The sequence below is a fragment of the Lipophrys pholis genome (genome assembly GCF_963383615.2).
Source record: "Lipophrys pholis genome assembly, chromosome: 16".
Taxonomy (NCBI): domain Eukaryota; kingdom Metazoa; phylum Chordata; class Actinopteri; order Blenniiformes; family Blenniidae; genus Lipophrys; species Lipophrys pholis.
In genome coordinates this window covers 5592162-5608974 of record NC_137634.1, presented here as the reverse complement: position 1 = coordinate 5608974, position 16813 = coordinate 5592162, and the positions used below count along the sequence as shown (strand labels likewise).

At 40.7% G+C, this 16813-nt stretch overlaps 2 protein-coding genes across 4 annotated transcripts in view; one reads left to right on the top strand and one right to left on the bottom strand.

Annotated features, from left to right (window-relative positions):
- Positions 1-3115: 3115 nt before the first annotated feature.
- LOC308121330 (sodium- and chloride-dependent GABA transporter ine) lies at positions 3116-12833 on the top strand. Its single transcript, XM_080482508.1, has 13 exons — positions 3116-3285; positions 6070-6204; positions 6284-6488; positions 8766-8898; positions 8983-9117; positions 9194-9297; positions 9395-9519; positions 9962-10074; positions 10176-10316; positions 10422-10521; positions 11365-11465; positions 11570-11737; positions 11832-12833. The coding sequence occupies exons 1-13, from the start codon at positions 3159-3161 to the stop codon at positions 11988-11990; spliced, it is 1746 nt and encodes a 581-aa protein (XP_080338634.1). The 5' UTR covers positions 3116-3158; the 3' UTR covers positions 11991-12833.
- The window catches only part of dhrs11a (dehydrogenase/reductase 11a), a 19897-nt gene continuing 15908 nt past the window's right edge, over positions 12825-16813 (bottom strand). The window contains exons 3-8 of one of the 3 annotated variants that reach the window (XM_080482509.1): positions 14702-14796; positions 14291-14420; positions 14103-14195; positions 13933-13998; positions 13764-13851; positions 12825-13664 (exon numbers count right to left, since the gene is read on the bottom strand). In XM_080482509.1, coding sequence (XP_080338635.1) covers positions 13810-13851; positions 13933-13998; positions 14103-14195; positions 14291-14420; positions 14702-14796 — 426 coding nt within the window. In that variant the 3' untranslated portion in view covers positions 12825-13664; positions 13764-13809. The other 2 variants (XM_080482510.1, XM_080482511.1) reach the window with 2 other exon arrangements.

The following is a 16813-nucleotide window of genomic DNA, read 5'->3' as shown; positions in this document are numbered from 1 at the left end:
TATCAACTCATTTATCAACATACGCTGATATACGAGTTGCCAACTGGTCACAGGTTTTGTTGTCTGGCCCGTGAGACCCAGAGAAGGAGAGCGACCTTTGTCCCCAATGCTGTTCTCCTCTTAAACTTTGAGGGGTTACAACTTTAAGCTTTGTGCAGTATTGAGCAATATTGTCTCATGTGCAATATCACAACATCGTCATATATAATTTTTACTGTGGCTGCAATTTTTACTTAGAGGGTTACTTTTACCTTGACTTTACACTGTGCAATATATTACCACTCTATACATTCCACTGTTCATCCTGCTGTTTTAACTGCTGCAGATAATCAAATTTATTTTCTTATTCTTTATAATGGGCGACTCATCCAGGATTTTAGGTGGTTAAGTTAAACTTTCAGTTTGACACCTTGATCAGTATCATCTGGCTTCATAAATAAATAGATTTGTGTAACATCCGTATGGAAGTCAATGGGGTGTTTCCTGATCATATTCTCCACAGGAAGCATATTGTGAAAACAATGTGTCCCAGCACAGAACTCTGTGGAACTCCAAAGTTAACTTTAGTCTGAGCTGACGAGTAATCATCAACATAAACAAAGTGGAATCTTTCTCATCAATCAATCTATCTATCTCCTCTCAACTCTGAGTTGGTTAAAGAAGTACAGAAAAGGGACGAATGACATATGAGCTCATGGAAACAACATATCATGCATGATGTATTATGCAGTTTTAACTCTGAGGAGGCAGTCTGCTCCTGGTGTCCAGCATTTATCCAACCAGCTGCATTTAGAATTAACCTTGGCACATAGTTTCTGATCTCTTTTCGTACATGTTGCATCTTATCTACACTTGTTTGGTCTGGAACTTCTCGAGGACACGGTGACGCTGCTCCCGTGGAGCTGATATCAGCTTGTTGCCAGGAGTATAAAACTATTGGAAATAAAATATGAAAATTACTCTACAGTTACTTACTTACAGTTTTTTTTTGTCAACTTGTCACTCAAGTTCATCTCACATTAAAGTTTGCCTGCAGTTTCCATCTTACACACAGTTCTGGTCTGGTTATTTCATCTGAAAATATGAATCACAAAAGAATAAGAAGATACGAATATACAGAGATATCAATTTCTACAAAGATATTTGTTCAGTCACTAAGGGATATAAGAAACTATATAAAATTGTGAGTCATTTTGTAAAGTAATACTTTCTTGATTGTGAGAAAAGAAGCTTCCAGTCATTCATACAGAAATGCACATTTAGGCTGACGTTTCATCCAATACTGTGTTTTCATCTAATTATCCGACCAGAACCTTTGCTTACTTCTGAATAAAAGTGGGGCAATACACATTTGTGGTTTTCCCTGGTCAATACATCATAAGTAGAAGTTTAAGTCAGGAGAGTTTTTATAAATATGTAGATGTCAACAATATGTTTCTTATTCAACTAACCTGTTTTGAAAAATGTATTCTTAAATATATGGTTTGACACGGCTATTATTTGTATTGTTCCAGAAACGTTAAAATTATTGATTCCAAATCTATTACAGATAAACAACTATTCATTTACTTCTACTTTCTGAGTGCATGCATTCATTTTACTTGTGCACATTTCTGATAATCATAATGATAAAATGATAAAGATAAAATAAACTTTTCACAAGTGTATTTTATAGGGTTATTGTTTTATGATGGTGTGACCATCACAAAAGATTAGAGCATGAATTTGAAAGGTAGAATGACTTTCACATAAGTTACAGATTAGAAGACGTGACAGGTTCAGGTGTGTGCTGCTGTTGTGGGCGCCATTCAGACCGTCACCGTTGTTCAACCAATCAGCTTTCAGCTCTCCAAAAGCAAAATGCTCAGCAGGAGTCCACAGGGGCGGCTCCTTTTCTGTCTCATCTTCATTACAACATTTACACTCATCACTCTTTGATTTGTGTTAGTCGGTCTTGTTTTGTTTAGTTTTTTTCCAAGGGAACGTAACACATGCCTTGGAATGTGAGCAAATTCAATGCAAAATCTTGAATATTTTCCATTGAATTCAGCCTCACTCGTTGTTTTTCACTACATCAGTGCCGGAACAGAAGCCCCGATGGATGCACACACATATGGATCTTCATTTTCTTAAACCAGGAGTCTTCAAACTTGAACCGGAGGGTCTCTGTTCTGCATATTTTAGGTCTCTCCCTGCTGCAACACACAAAACTGCAATGAGAGGCTCCTTATTGTGCTTTCCGAGGAGCCTGAATGATGATAAAATCATTAGATTGATGCAGAGACACACGTTAAACATGTAGGACAGGGGCTGGAGAAAAAACCACGACAAACTTATCCATGACTTGTATAACTCCAACCCTTACCCCGTAACCTGAACTTCATCAGGTGCCCGTAACAGCAACAATACATCTACACACACACACACACATGCACACTCCGGCCTGCATTTGAACCTCGAACCTTCTTGGTGTGAGGCGACAATGTTAACCCTTGAGACTTGTTATAACACACAGCAGCTCACAGTTCAATCTAAAAAATAATTTCCACGCACCCTATCTGTCACCATAAAAAGTCAGAGATTACTGTGTTTACAGGTAGTTTGTTTGGCGGGGATGACCCACTTGAAAGTAATGCAACAGCACGTGTTGCTGTTTGAGAGGCTTGTGCCATATGTGACTTCCTGCACGTGTGGGTTATAAAAGAGACTTTGAATGGAAATATTTCAACATATATTAAATCACAAGAAAAAAAATATTACAGAGAGAGAGAGAGAGAGAGAGAGAGAGAGAGAGAGAGAGAGAGAGAGAGAGAGAGCAATCAGAGATATGTTCAAAACATTATTTAAAGTTAGGGTTAGCTAGGGAAGAAAATCATTTCTGACATAGTCAGATTTTCAAACGACAGTAAATCACAATTTTAAAAAAAATTAAATAATCCGCCCCACTCTCAGTAATATAACCATAAATCTGAGCCGTTTAAAACAAATATTAACTCAGACCAACTTTTCTGTCATGGAGCTGCTGAAGGCTGCGTTGTTTCTGCTCGGCTAATCATTAAAGATAATAAAAAGGAAGGTTATATCAGCCACAGCCACTTAAATTCCAGTCAGGCTTTCTACGAAGTTTGGGCCCAGACGAACAGGAGTGGCGAGCACACATGGATCAACCGCCCAGCAGACCAACATGGAGCAGGCAGATAGAATTCACCCTGGCTGGCATCGGCTGCGCCGTGGGTCTGGGAAATGTTTGGCGGTTCCCTTATCTGTGCTACAGGAGTGGAGGAGGTGAGAAACCACACTGCAATATCAGAATGAAACCGAACTGTGGATTATTTTTCAGGAGACTGACTCAAACATGTATTGTCATGGTAGGAAACAGTATTTCAGAGTGTGTCGCTATGGGCATGGGAAAAGGTACAACCTGCAGGATCCATTGAGAACTGATGCACCTTTTCACCTCTTTGGACTTTGGAAAATATAAAACCTTGGATTGTGGAAAAAAATGTGAAGACAGTCATGGGATAGACAGCAGGGGAAAACAAAGAATGTATGTTTTGTGAAATTCTGAAACAGCCACACTAAGTTGTAAAACTGTATTAGTTAATCTTATCACTCATCAAACATTTCAGGGCATTATGACTCCAAACTCTGTTTCTTACTTTTGGATGATTTGCAAATGTGCTCAAGATGATCGACCCATTCATTAAGGTTTTTTAGTTTTTTAAACTCTGTGATATTATGTTGAAATTCACATGTGAGTCCATGACGACAATCTGCCCAGTCCCTGAGGCACAGCTGCACAAATGAAACCTTGCAATATCCCCACCGTGCTTCACAGTCAGCAACAGCTTGTTTTCCCAGAACGTAGTCAATGTTTTCCATCCCAAAAATTCTTAGGGAGCAAATGATTCCAAACAGAATCCAGTGTTTGGGTTGTCTGTTGCAGCATTACTGGGTGAGAGGTAATTGAGGGACATATTACCGCCACAACGGCAGCCACATGATTGGATTCCGACCAGATATAAGACCAATGACCAGACCACTTCTCATTTATCAGTCCCCATCCAAGTTACTGAACTTACTCCTTACATCGAGCAGTGCAGTTACTTTTATGTAACAGTAATTTCCTCATTAACCGTTTCTCTCCATTATGACGTCCCACAATGATTCATTCATTTGGTTCAGCTGAAGGTTTATAAGTCAAATAACGTTGCAAACATGCTGCGTTGGTCTGTTTGATAAACTCTAGTATTATTAAAATCAGGTATTTTAAAATGCTTTCTTCGCCTCTCAAGGAGGATGCAATTTGGCGTAACACCCGTTATCCAAGGAAACAAGAGTATTGATTCAAGTCAATGGAAAGACACAGCTGAGATAGGCTCCCAACTCTGTTAAAGGGTAAGATGAAGACAAACAGCAGGTTTAACCCCTCGAGGACCGTCCTTCCCATTCGGGGAGGCTTTGTATTTTATTTTTGCTGACTCAGTAATCCAGAGGTTTATATATTTTTCACTACATGCATATTATACCTTGTTTGAAAGAGCTTGCTTTATCTACAAAATGAATATCGTGTTTATTTTGTGATTAAAAACACCCCCAAACAAACCCTAAAGTAATGAGCAGTGATACTGTGTAAAAGGCAAATCAGTAATCGAGCATTTTGTCTGATTCTGTAGGTTCAATACAACTTCAATGTAGGGATTCTTGTGCTCATTCTGTTCACAATAATCCACTAAATAAGAATATTACAACATATTGCCCATCTGCTAGCCCATGTTCCAATGTTCCCATCTATAATCACAGAAAATCAACTCAAACAAGGTTTCTCCATAAGAGTTTAAAGCCTTTTACTGAACAGGTAACAAGCTCATACTAACCTCACTAAATGTAACTGTGATTATTTTCATATTAGTAATCAGATACTTTCACATTGCTGCCAGAAGTATTGACTGTAAAGTGGAGCGTTACGGCATAATGCATTATTGTAAACACTGGAACCAGCGTGTCTCTCTACAGCCTTCCTGCATGGTGGTGTAGTAGTTAAGCACTGTGACCTCAAAGTCAGAAGAGCTCCAGTTCAATTCTGGAGTTTAAAGCAAGTTGTGCATGTGTTGAGTTTCTCTGGATGCTGTGGTTTTCTTCCAACAGTTTAAAAAAACACAGATTTTAAGATCATTGATTACTCTAAATTGAATGTCTGTGTTGTTGACTTCTTTAAGTGGCATGGACATTCAGTGGTTCACAAGGTTGCCTCAAAAACAAGAAGATCTGAATACAAAATAAGAGCAGGGATATTTTCCAGAAAAAGGTTCTTGATATTAACTTATGAGATGAGTGGATGAAGAGTTATACAAATAAAATGGATGGATACTTCTGTTGACCACTCTGCCTTTGGAGATAAAGATTTGGATCGTTAATCTTATGTATATGAAATTGTGAAGTTGCCAGTGTGTCATGCAGAAATGCACATATTTCATAACTCTGAAGGAAAGTGGTGCAACTTTCCCACACATTTCTCCACTTTCATTAGGAACCTTTTCCCGTCGCGTTATGTCAAATGTAATGCAATACAATGTTCCCATCTGAAAAACGTGGGAATGTCACAACTAGACAAACGGATCAACGCTGAAGGTTTTCTGGATGCTTTGTAGCTTCCCTGGTTGAAAGATCAAGAGCAGGAGTCAGAAGAGTTTTGTTGGATTGAAAACTGAACTTGTGTGCTTTCTTGTTCTACTCAACTCTGTATTTTGTTTCAGAAAATGTCCAAGTTACAGATGTATCGCATATAAACGATTGAGTATTCTACTTTCTAAGTGTACACTTTCCCTTTACTGTACAGGTACAATAGTTGTACTTTTAAAATCATGGAGATAAACAATTTTTTGGAGGTATACTTTATGTGATTATTGTTTTTATCATGATCAATCAAGGGCATACAACTATAAAGGGGTAAACCTCTGGTGAATGTCATGAGGATTATAGCATAAATGCAAATGTAGGATGACTTTCACCAAAGTGAGCGATCACAGGACCTCATAATGCAGCGGCTCTCTGCTCATTGTGTTGCAGGGGCCTTTCTGGTGCCGTACCTACTCATGCTGGTGGTCCTGGGGATTCCCCTGCTCTACATGGAGCTGACTGTGGGCCAGTACACCAGGAGAGGGCCTGTCCACGCTCTGACTAGTGTCTGCCCACTGTTGAAAGGTACTTTTAACCGCACGCTTCCACGAGCGCATGACAGACGAAGTGCGGATTCTTCTACTGCCTTTCTTTCTGACTTCAGGAGTGGGCATGGCATCAGTGGCGATCGCCTTCATCATGTGCACCTACTACAACATCGTCATCACCTGGGCCCTCTATTATCTCTTCAGCTCCTTCCAGGATCCACTGCCGTGGCAAAACTGCAACAACACCTGGAACACTGCCAACTGCACCGTTTATGCAACCAACAGTAGCTACACGTCCACAGCGAGCCAGGAGTTTTTCAGGTATGCTTTATAGATACTGATTTTGTAATTTTACAACTGTTTTAAGTGAAAATTGATCATTGAAAAAGATGACAGCGGCATTACATAATCACCCCCAGCGTGTCACATAACTGGCTGGATGACAAGTCCGAGTAGGAAGGAGGGAGGAAGACTTCCTGACTCATTTCTTAACAGAACGCACATGTCAGAGGGACGGCTTGTATTTAATCAAGCCATATCAGTCAAAGTGAAGGTCAGTGATATGACTAAGTGGCAGATATTAAGTCATCTTGAGGAAGTATTAGAAATGTTACTGTCAATAAATAATCTTTAACCTTATCAATAACCAGCCAAACTATGCATTGCTTGTATGCAGCTGCATTAGAGTCTATGCAGGTTCAGCAGATTTTAATATTGCTGATAAACTGGTGCAGCAGTTGATGTGTTATGGATTTTTATGGACTCCAAACGTCCATTTTCTTAAATGCTGTGAATACAGCAGGTGAGGGGTGACAAACATAAGGCCTGTGGGCCAAAACCGTCCGCAAGAGGCTGCAATAGAATAGAATAGAATAGAATAAAATGCCTTTTATTGTCACATGTACAGGTACAGTGAGATTAAAAACAACTCCAGTGACAGTGCAGCAGTCAAAAAGGGCAGAATATAGTGCAAGAAGGAGGGTGGGGGGTGTAGGGGGTAAGGTGCACGGTCCAGTCCTGTGAACGGTACAGAGTGTATTTACAGGGGTACAGAGTGTATTTACAGGAGTACAGAGTGTATTTACAGGGGTACAGAGTGTATTTACAGGATAATAAAAACTATAAAAATTATATTGCACATTATGAGGTAGTCTGTAAGTAAAGTAAAGTAAAGTCAGTGCATACAAGAGTTCACAGTGGTTACGGCTTTGGGGAAAAAACAGATTTTGAATCTGTTCGTTTTTGATCTCATGACCCTGTAGCGCCTTCCCGAGGGCAGCAGGTCAAACAGGTCAGAGCCAGGGTGGGAGCTGTCCTTGATAATGTTCGTAGCTCTGCTGAGGCAGCGGGAGGTGTAAATGTCCATCAGGGAGGGGAGAGAGCAGCCGATGATCCTCTGTGCTGCCTTTACCACTCTCTGGAGCCTCTCCCTGTCTGCAACGGTGCAGCTGCCGTACCATACTGTAATACAGTAAGTCAGCAGGCCCTCGATAGATGAGCGGTAGAAGGTCAGCAGCAGGTTGGAGTCCAGGTTGTACTTTTTGAGAACTCTCAGGAAGTGCAGCCGCTGCCGAGCCTTCTTGGTGACGGCCAAACCACCAAGCAAATGGCAGTGAATTCAAAGAAAACATTAATTAAAAAAATATATATTTAAACAATTTCCTAAGAGTTGTGGATGTGTGAGATCTTTGAGCCATGCAATCATGTCTTTTTTTTACTACATATTTAAAACAGAGAGCGAAAACCCATAACATTACAGAATAATAGATACAAGTGGTGCCAGTTGAGGAAGAAAAGCGACAAAACACAAAAAGGCTGCTCAGGTTGGACAGATGTGAAGATGAGTACATGTCAACACTCATTGGCGGAAACTGAGCTCAGTATAAAGAAAACAGAAGAACTGAGAGAAAGAAGAAATAATTGTAAAAACAATCTCAATGAACACGTAGATTTTTTTTTAATTATTCATCAAAATGTGTTTGTTAAGTTTAGTTAATATACATTCGATCAACTGTTTATTTTTCCGTGCTTATCCGTCTCTTCACATGCATTTCAATAAACATGCTGTTCAAATAAAGTCATTTGTTAATGAAAAGCTCCAGCACATTACGAAAAAGGGTGTTTTTCAACATTACATTGAAACACATACAAAATGATCTTTCAAAATGTAATTTCATCACTCGCTCGCTCGCTCGCTCTTTGTGCCTCTTTATAGCTACAGTACCATTAAAAGCCATATCTTATGTCAATCTGTTATTTGCACTGTAAATGTAAACCAGAGATTTATTAAAACTTGATACAACGAGGAGCAAATCATTCTCTCTGTAGTCATACGTGCACAACACAAGGCGTTTCATTCATTCCCTTCCTGACATGATTAGTGTAGTATGATGTTCATACACCAAGTCAGTGGAAAGAACTGAGTAGTTATAGTACATCTCAACCTTTTTCAGGGAAATGTCTGGTCTTCTGAAAGTATTTCCTAATATGTGATGACATAAGACTTCTTGGTATTTGTTAAGTATTGATAAATCTCAGAATCAATGTGGACTGCAATCCTCTCACTACTTACCCACCTCTGTTTGGTTCTTCTTGCAGGTACAGAATGCTGGAACAGACCAGCGGGGTGGATGTTGCAGGAACGCTACGATGGGAACTTTTCCTCATCCTCATTCTTTCCTGGGTCGTTATTTACTTTTGCATCTTCAAAGGAGTTAAATCCACAGGAAAGGCGAGTAAATAGAGAGACTGAGACAATTGAATGACTCAAACAGCTTTTTTTTTTTTTTTGTAACATAGTTTTCTCTGTGTCCAGGTGGTGTACTTCACCGCTTTGTTCCCATATATTATCCTGATTGCCCTGCTGATCAACAACGTGCAGCTTCCTGGAGCTGTGGATGGAATCAAATTCTTTATTGTACCAGAGTGGGACAAGCTACTTTTGGTGGAGGTGGGCGAGGGTATTTACAAGGACAATTGCATCTCCAACAAAGTGATGAAACAGTCGTGTGTCGTCTGCGCTGCAGGTGTGGGTGAACGCCGCAGCTCAGATCTTCAATTCCATTGGGATCGGGTTTGGCTCGCTCCTGGCCATGTCCAGTTACAACGCCTTCAATAACAACGTCCTGAAGTAATGAATCAAAGACCATCTGCACTTTCTTTTTTCTCACTTTTTCAGAAGAGTCCGATCAATGAATGAGGTCCCGCCTCTCTTTCTTCTCCCACAGGGACACACTGACTATATCCATCATCAACTCTCTCACCAGCATCCTGGCTGGTTTTGTCATTTTCTCTGCCTTTGGTTACATGTCTCATCTCCAGGGACTCCATATCAAAGATCTGGCTGTTGACGGTTGGTGGATTTTCTTTTTTAACTTATGCACAAGTATTCTAATATCGTAATGATGTCAGATATATGATATATACAGACTTATAGTTGATGGATAATTATAGATCTGATCTATTTATTCTGTCAAATGTAAACCTGTTTTCATTTTCATACCAACCAAAACACAACAAACGTTGCACAGCGGAAAATAATCAGGTGAATTCCTCGTTGGCATGAATGAGAAACAGGAGAACTCCGTCAATAAAGATTAAAGAGGCAGAGATTAAGAGGTCTTACCACTGTGTTACTGTGTCATCAAGCAGTGCAGTGGTTTAATTGAAGAATTCTTAAATTGACGATAGAATCTAACAAACACAAAGTGTTTTGCATCTTGTACAAAAGCTACATCCGTACACTCAATAGGTGCATTTGGGATTTAATAGACATTTTGTTTGTGGATCTCCAGGTCCAGGATTGGTTTTTGTTGTTTACCCACAAGCCTTTTCCACCATGCCGGTCGCTCAGGCCTGGGCTGTGCTGTTCTTCTTCATGCTGCTCTGCCTCGGGCTGGACAGTGAGGTACATACAGCTCGCCACAATATTTTACATTCTATATTTAGAAAAATAACCAAAACAAAACCTGCCACTTTCTTATTAAATTATAATTTTTTTTGCTTCAGTTTGCCATGGTTGAGGTGATGGTGACCAGCCTCATGGATGAATTTTATCATCCCCTGATGAGAATCTTCAAACGGAAGGAGCTGTTTGTTCTCGCAGTTTGTGGAGTAGCCTTCACTTTTGGAATCCCCTGTGTGATGCAGGTAGAATCTACGTCTTATCTACAGCAAGATGAACCAGATTATTACCAAATTACAAGAGCCACTGTCCCACCTGGCTGCAGTCTTGAAGAGTGTCCCTGTTTTCAGGTGGGAATCTACGTCTTCCAGCTGATGGACCATTACACTGCCATCGTGTCCATCATGTTTCTGGCCTTCTTTGAGGTCATAGCCACCTGTTGGTGTTATGGTGAGAACATATTCACTTCAGTCACGATCGATTTCATCCCCATTGTCAGGAACAATGGAGAAAATATGAGTGAAAAGGGAATAATGTGGAGCTCTGAAACTTTGAGTGGGGCAACAAAAACAGAATAAACAGGATATCAAAAAAAACATGGAAAAGGTGCTAAAATCAATTATGTATACGGTTTAAAATTTCACAAGATGTTTAGGAGTATGTGTAATATATAAAAAAATAAACAACAAACAATTAGATACATTTTACACGACGTGAAAAAAAGAGGTGAGCTGACCTTTAAAGGCACAGTGCAGATATTACAGGCCAATGTAATCAGATTACAGTAATGAGTAAGACAATGCAGAAAAAAACATTTCTGATACTGATTGTATTCTATTTTTTTTATTTAACTTTCAATCATAAATATGTAGATTTCTGCAAAAATAATGGACTTTTGGGTTTCCACCGTGCCTTACAGTTTGTTCAATAATTATGAAAATTATCAGAAAATTCTAAAAAGGACACTTGGTCTCATGATACATTTTATTCGCTCTATAGAAAATATAATAAATAGTATGTATTAAATGCTGTTTTTGTAGAAAATGACTCGTACATGATCAGTGGGTTTAATGGTAAAAGAGTCACTGGTAAATTAAACGTTTTAATTGATTTCCTCACCGCATTTGAATCCTTTTAACTTTAAATAGACCTTTTACTTAGTGAAACTCTATTGCACTAATAGATTTATTGACCACCACCAACCGTTTTAACGCACTTTTTTACCTTTAATAGCCAGAAAGCTGTAAATACAATGAACGAGGAACTGAAGTAACTTCATGACCTCTTCTTCAGGTGTGAAGCGACTTTCAGACAACCTTGAGGAGATGACTGGAAAAAGAGCAAACATCTTCTTCAGAGTGTGCTGGCTTATAATCGCTCCTGCCTTGATCACTGTGAGTTGATTTTTTCAACGGCTTTTATGTTTCATTCTCGATATAAAACCCAAAGAGATGATTGATGACTGTTTGAACTCTAATGCTCGTCTCTGTTGTTGCAGGTGCTCCTGATTTTCTCCATCATCCAGTTCAAACCAGCCCGTTACGAGGACTACGTCTTCCCCCCGTGGGCTCAGGGCGTGGGCTGGGTCATCGCTCTGGCCTCCATCATCTGGATCCCGTTAGGTGCCGTCCACACATTGTGGGTGCTTCCTGGTTCACTGATGGAGGTGATGCATATGAAACATGTTTTTGCAATGAACAAAATGAACCATTCATTCATTCATGTGTTGTGTGTTGTTAACATTGTCGTCTGTCCTGCAGAAACTGAAGCTGTCCATCACGCCATACGCACTAAATGAGAGGTCAAACGACAAGAAGGGAGGGACAGACACTCTTCCAGTCGTCTCCGTCATCAGCTCTGACTGGACGTCTGCGTCCAGCATCCATCCGCCTGAAAAACCCGTTCAGACTCACTTGTGATACATTCAGTGTTTCCTGCGTCAGCGGCTGTTAAACTCGGGATAATTCCTACGTCATGTTTGCCGCTCGTTTTCCAGTCTGAGATTTAAGTTCCGGTCAGAAAATGAAAACAGATAAAAGACTTTGCAATAAATTATTTACTTGATTGTGGAAATGTGATGCTACATATCTGCCATGCAGATAACCTAGAGCGGCCATTTTTGTGAGCCGATGAACTTATCACATTTAGAAAAGAGTGTTTAGAATTATTATTTATGTGCATCAGTTGTTCATTTCTTACACTTCTTTACTGTGACATGTTTCGAGTTTCCTGGTAAAAAGAAAAAAGGAAAAACACCAGATCTTATTTGATGATTCAGGCTAAAAATTTAATAAATAAAAACAAAAGTTGAAATCTTTGTTTATTGGTAATGATCTCAAATATTAGTCAATTTCAGTTTTAAATGATGGAAAATGTACTTTTCCACTCAAATCTTTGTGGATGTACACGTAGGTTAAGAGTGCCATCTTTTGGCCATATCGGTTGAGACAAGGAGCGAGGTACAGAACTATTTTCTCAAGAAACGGTAAAATAATCCCACTATTCAGTATTTTCCTCCCCAGTTAAACCCTCTTATCCTGTTTCCTTTAAAACCATGAGTCAAATTTTTGCAGTGATGCAGACGTGTGTAATACATCAAAATGACATTTGGAGCTGATAACAATCGACATAGATAATTATGAAAGGAGTTCATAGGTCACGTCAACTGTATAATATGTAATAAAGGTGTAATAACCTGTCACAAAGTCCAGAATCTGTGTCTGACTCAGGATAAAAAAAAACATGACACAAATGATAACCTCATTCCGGGCAATGTTTTTATTTTTTATTATTATTTATTTCATTTAATGTGAAATTTCCAACAGAAGGGTACATGTTTCTACAATATACATGTGCACAGTTAGTTTCCTCCTACGTGAGTTGCCAGTGTTTCCCTCATGTGACTCCTCGCGATTCAAAGTGCAGAACAACTGAAACTACACAGGCAGAAAGGTAGAATGTAAGAACGCCTGCGATTTACAGACACGAGTGTCTCTCCTTATGCTTTCCCCCCTCAGAGGAGGTTTATTGATCCAAACGATGTCAACCGGGCAGAACGGTGGGGAATCTAAGTTAAGTGAAGGTGGCAGAACGACATATTCATCGGTTACTTAAGGGGTGGGTACGGCATGTTATAGCATCGGGTTAGTTAATGTGAGACCACGTCTATCTATAATCAAAAGCTAAAATATTTAAGAAAAATGAAAACGAGCGAGAGAAAAAAAGAAATTCTTATAAACAGCGATTACTCTCAATTTAATTTCAAAAAGATATGTTGTAATGACCTACAAAAACAAAACAAAAAAAAAAAGAAATGAAAAGAAAAACATGTGCAATCAATGGCATACTCTTCCCTCTGAAGTGACTGTCATGCAGATGACCACAGCACAGCAGCAACTCTCGCTTTATTTGTTCCTACTGTAGTTTGGAGTCGGCTTCGGCTCTGGGGGGCGAGGGGGGGGAGGGGGCTCAATTCACAAATGTCGGGTTGCTGCATTCAGTAGTATTTTTGTAGTGGTTAACAAAGTCCACGCGCCCTTCGGTTCCACCTCCGCTCAGCCTCCTCAAGGCTCCGGCCCTCCTCGATCACGTCCCTGCAGACCCAACACAGCTGTGGTTGATTTGTGTTAACCCCCCCCCCCCCCCTTCCCCGCCCCTCCCCCTTCGCCCAGCAGAGTTCGCTAAGGAGTCACCATGGCTGCTGTGTGTCGGCTCCTCCTGCAGGTTCCTGCTTCACTGCTATGACACCTGCTCCACGGGCCTCATCTGCACGTCTCCGATCTGAGAACAACAACATTCGGATCAACACTCAAAACGTACCACCGCTCGACTCCGGACAGAAGAACAGTGAGTCACGGATACCTGGACATGAGGAGGAGCACTGAGGACAAATGTGACAACACTGGCTAGGTCTTCTGCTTTCAAACACTGAAACCAGAGAGAAATGACACTTTAACGGGGAAGCAGAATACATACAATACATAGAAGTACAAGTAGCTGGAAGGTCTCTCAATCAACCCAAACCGACTTACTTTGATACTCTCGTACACCGACGCTGCTTTCTCTGGATCGCTGTTGTGCAGCCGGAAGGCAAATTCAGTCTCCACTAGACCGGGGGATATACACTGCAGGACGGGAGAAGACTTATTCGCCGCTCGCTGTTTGCACCAGCACAGACAGACTTTATTCTGCGTGAGCTGCTCTAACGGCGTGCGCTCACCGTGGCTCTGATGTGGGTGTTCGCCTCCCGCAGCTCTTGCCGGATCCCCTCGGTCAGAGCAGTCACGGCGTATTTGGTGGCAGAGTAGAAATGCACGTCGGCGTTCGGCACCACTCTGTGCCCACTCATACTGGAGTGCCAGGAAAAAGACGAGGCCGTGTGAGAGGGACAGCGTGTGAGCTGATGAGCACATTTTGGAGCTCGACCAAATCTGAATGAAGTTTTCTGAGCTCAAACCTCACAAATAAACTGAAGTTTAGAACATCACAAAGACAATTTCTTGTCAGATTAATACATTAGAGATAGTTTATTAGGTCACATTCTTAATTGGAAATGAGAAAAATCTGCAAACGGGAGGCTTTATGGCTCCTTATGTGTTAGTATTTATTGCATTATGGTTTAACTCCTCACCTGTTAATGTTGATGATGTGGCCGTCGTCCACGTTCCTCTCCTTCATTGATTTATAAGCCTCGCGGGTGCAGATAGACAAGGCCAAGATATTCACCTGCAGAGGGGGCGAGAGCAGAAAATAATTTTTTACCATTTTCATATGAATCGGGGCGCAGAAATTCTTTCATTTTAGAAGTGCGTTTCTGGCAGGAAAGTCGAGTCCACACCAACAAAACCCCTCCATGTGCAGATTTCAGTCGGTACACGTCTGTTCACGAACAGTGAAAGGACTGTACTGAACGTTGATGCACAATATCAGGAGAAAGGAACAGTTTACACAACAATTTCTGTTCCCTGGCTGTCTCTGTTTGATATTTAATCTAAATTGCACAAAAGAAATACACCAATAGCACCATTGGAACAGTTTAACACCAATAAAAATGATCAATAATTCCAGATGCAGCAGTTCCAGCTAATATTGCCCTCAATGATGTCACTGGTTTTTACACCGTCTGATGACACCGGGAGACAAAGGATCTCTTGAAGCACTCGGTCCGCTCACTGCAGCTGCTCTTTTGTCCCTGTATAGAGTGCAACGGTAAAAATAACCGATGAAACAATGATCTGTTTACATGACGCATGCAATTAAGTGCTTTGTTTTTATTTGTGAAGGAGTGCGATTTATTTTCCCAGTGAATAGGGTTCATGTTTGCAGGCACCTTTTATCACAGTTGTTGAGGTGTTAGAGCTGAAAATTAACTTGCCGTCTTATTGTGGAAAAAAATAAAAAATAAAAAATACACGACTACCGTTGCATTTTGGGCGTCTGGTTACACGCCAACGGAGCTTGGAGCCACTGACGATGCAACTTCCTGAAAACGGCTCCCATGGTGGAACTTTTTAAAAGTGCTTCGACGCCGTTTCCATGGAAACGCTCGGGCTCCGACTCCGTGAAGTGGAAACACGCAGTGACGAGGACAATAAAAACAACCCAACTTGGTCGTTAACGTTTATAGCTGATTGTTCTCTGTGCTTGTGTGTGTGGTTTCATCACAAAAACGACAACAGCGCCCACTAGTGGCCCATCACGAAAGCCTTCATGTGTTCTGCTCAATGTTCATGGAATGTATTACAGAAAGATTTTAAACTCACAGAGCTGGTCTCACTGGGAGAGTTTAGGGCTCTTTTACAGCATCTGGAAACAAAAAAATCACCTTTTTCTTGTTTTAACTAACTTATTTTTAACTATTGGATGGCTTTTAGAGTTTTATCTTTCATATGCTCTTACTCTGTGTCTGTATTTTTAATTGTTTTTCATGTACTTGCCTCTTTGCTATCCATTTGTTTTAAGAACATTTTAGTATTATTGACACTGTAATTTTATTGTATGTACTGCTGCCAGGACACACTTGTAAAAGAGATTGTTAATCTCAATGTGGTTCTTCTGACTCAAAGGCTAATAAATAAATAAATGAAACTACATCGTTTTCATAATGTTGCGGTGCAAACACAAAACTCTGCTGAAGCGAAAGGGCAAAAACGATGCGTTTTCACTTGAAACGTTGCCGTGTGCAAGGGGGCCTGAGACGCATCTCTACTGAGCAAAACTGAAGTCAATTTATTTCTCGGCAACATCAGTCCTAGTTTTGCACGTGGCCCCTACTGAAGGGATTATAATCCCAACACGTCGTGTCAAAAGGTGCGATCATATTTTCATAGTGTCATAATCACTCTTCATAAAATACCAGATTACAATCTTTAGCTTAACTTTCTTGCGTTTAATCACAGACATCCCACTGCAGACGTCTGTGTTCAGCTGCTCCGTGTTCCCCGGGTCACCGTGTTCGACCATCTGAAACCTGCTGCTCTCGGCCGGCTTTGAGCCACATTGATAGATAGCAGGTTAACGGCAGTGTGGAAGCAAGATAGGGGGGAGGTGACCAAACAAGGTCAGTGGGCAGATTAAACACAGGCTAAAAATACACGCTGCTGTACGCGTTCGTGTGGGCTGCCATGACAACAGATGGGCGAGTATTACGAACGCTGGACCCGGGAGAAAAGAGACTTTTAGAGAAGGGGGGGTGTCTTCAGTGGTCAAGGGCTTAATGAATGACAATGTGGAGTCCAAACAT

Coding starts and splice junctions, on each gene's coding strand:
- LOC308121330 (XM_080482508.1), top strand. CDS start 3,159: ATGGATCAACCGCCCAGCAGACCAACATGGAGCAGGCAGATAGAATTC. Junction 10,317..10,421: donor GAATCCCCTGTGTGATGCAG/GTAGAATCTACG, acceptor CCCTGTTTTCAG/GTGGGAATCTACGTCTTCCA. Junction 10,522..11,364: donor AGCCACCTGTTGGTGTTATG/GTGAGAACATAT, acceptor CCTCTTCTTCAG/GTGTGAAGCGACTTTCAGAC.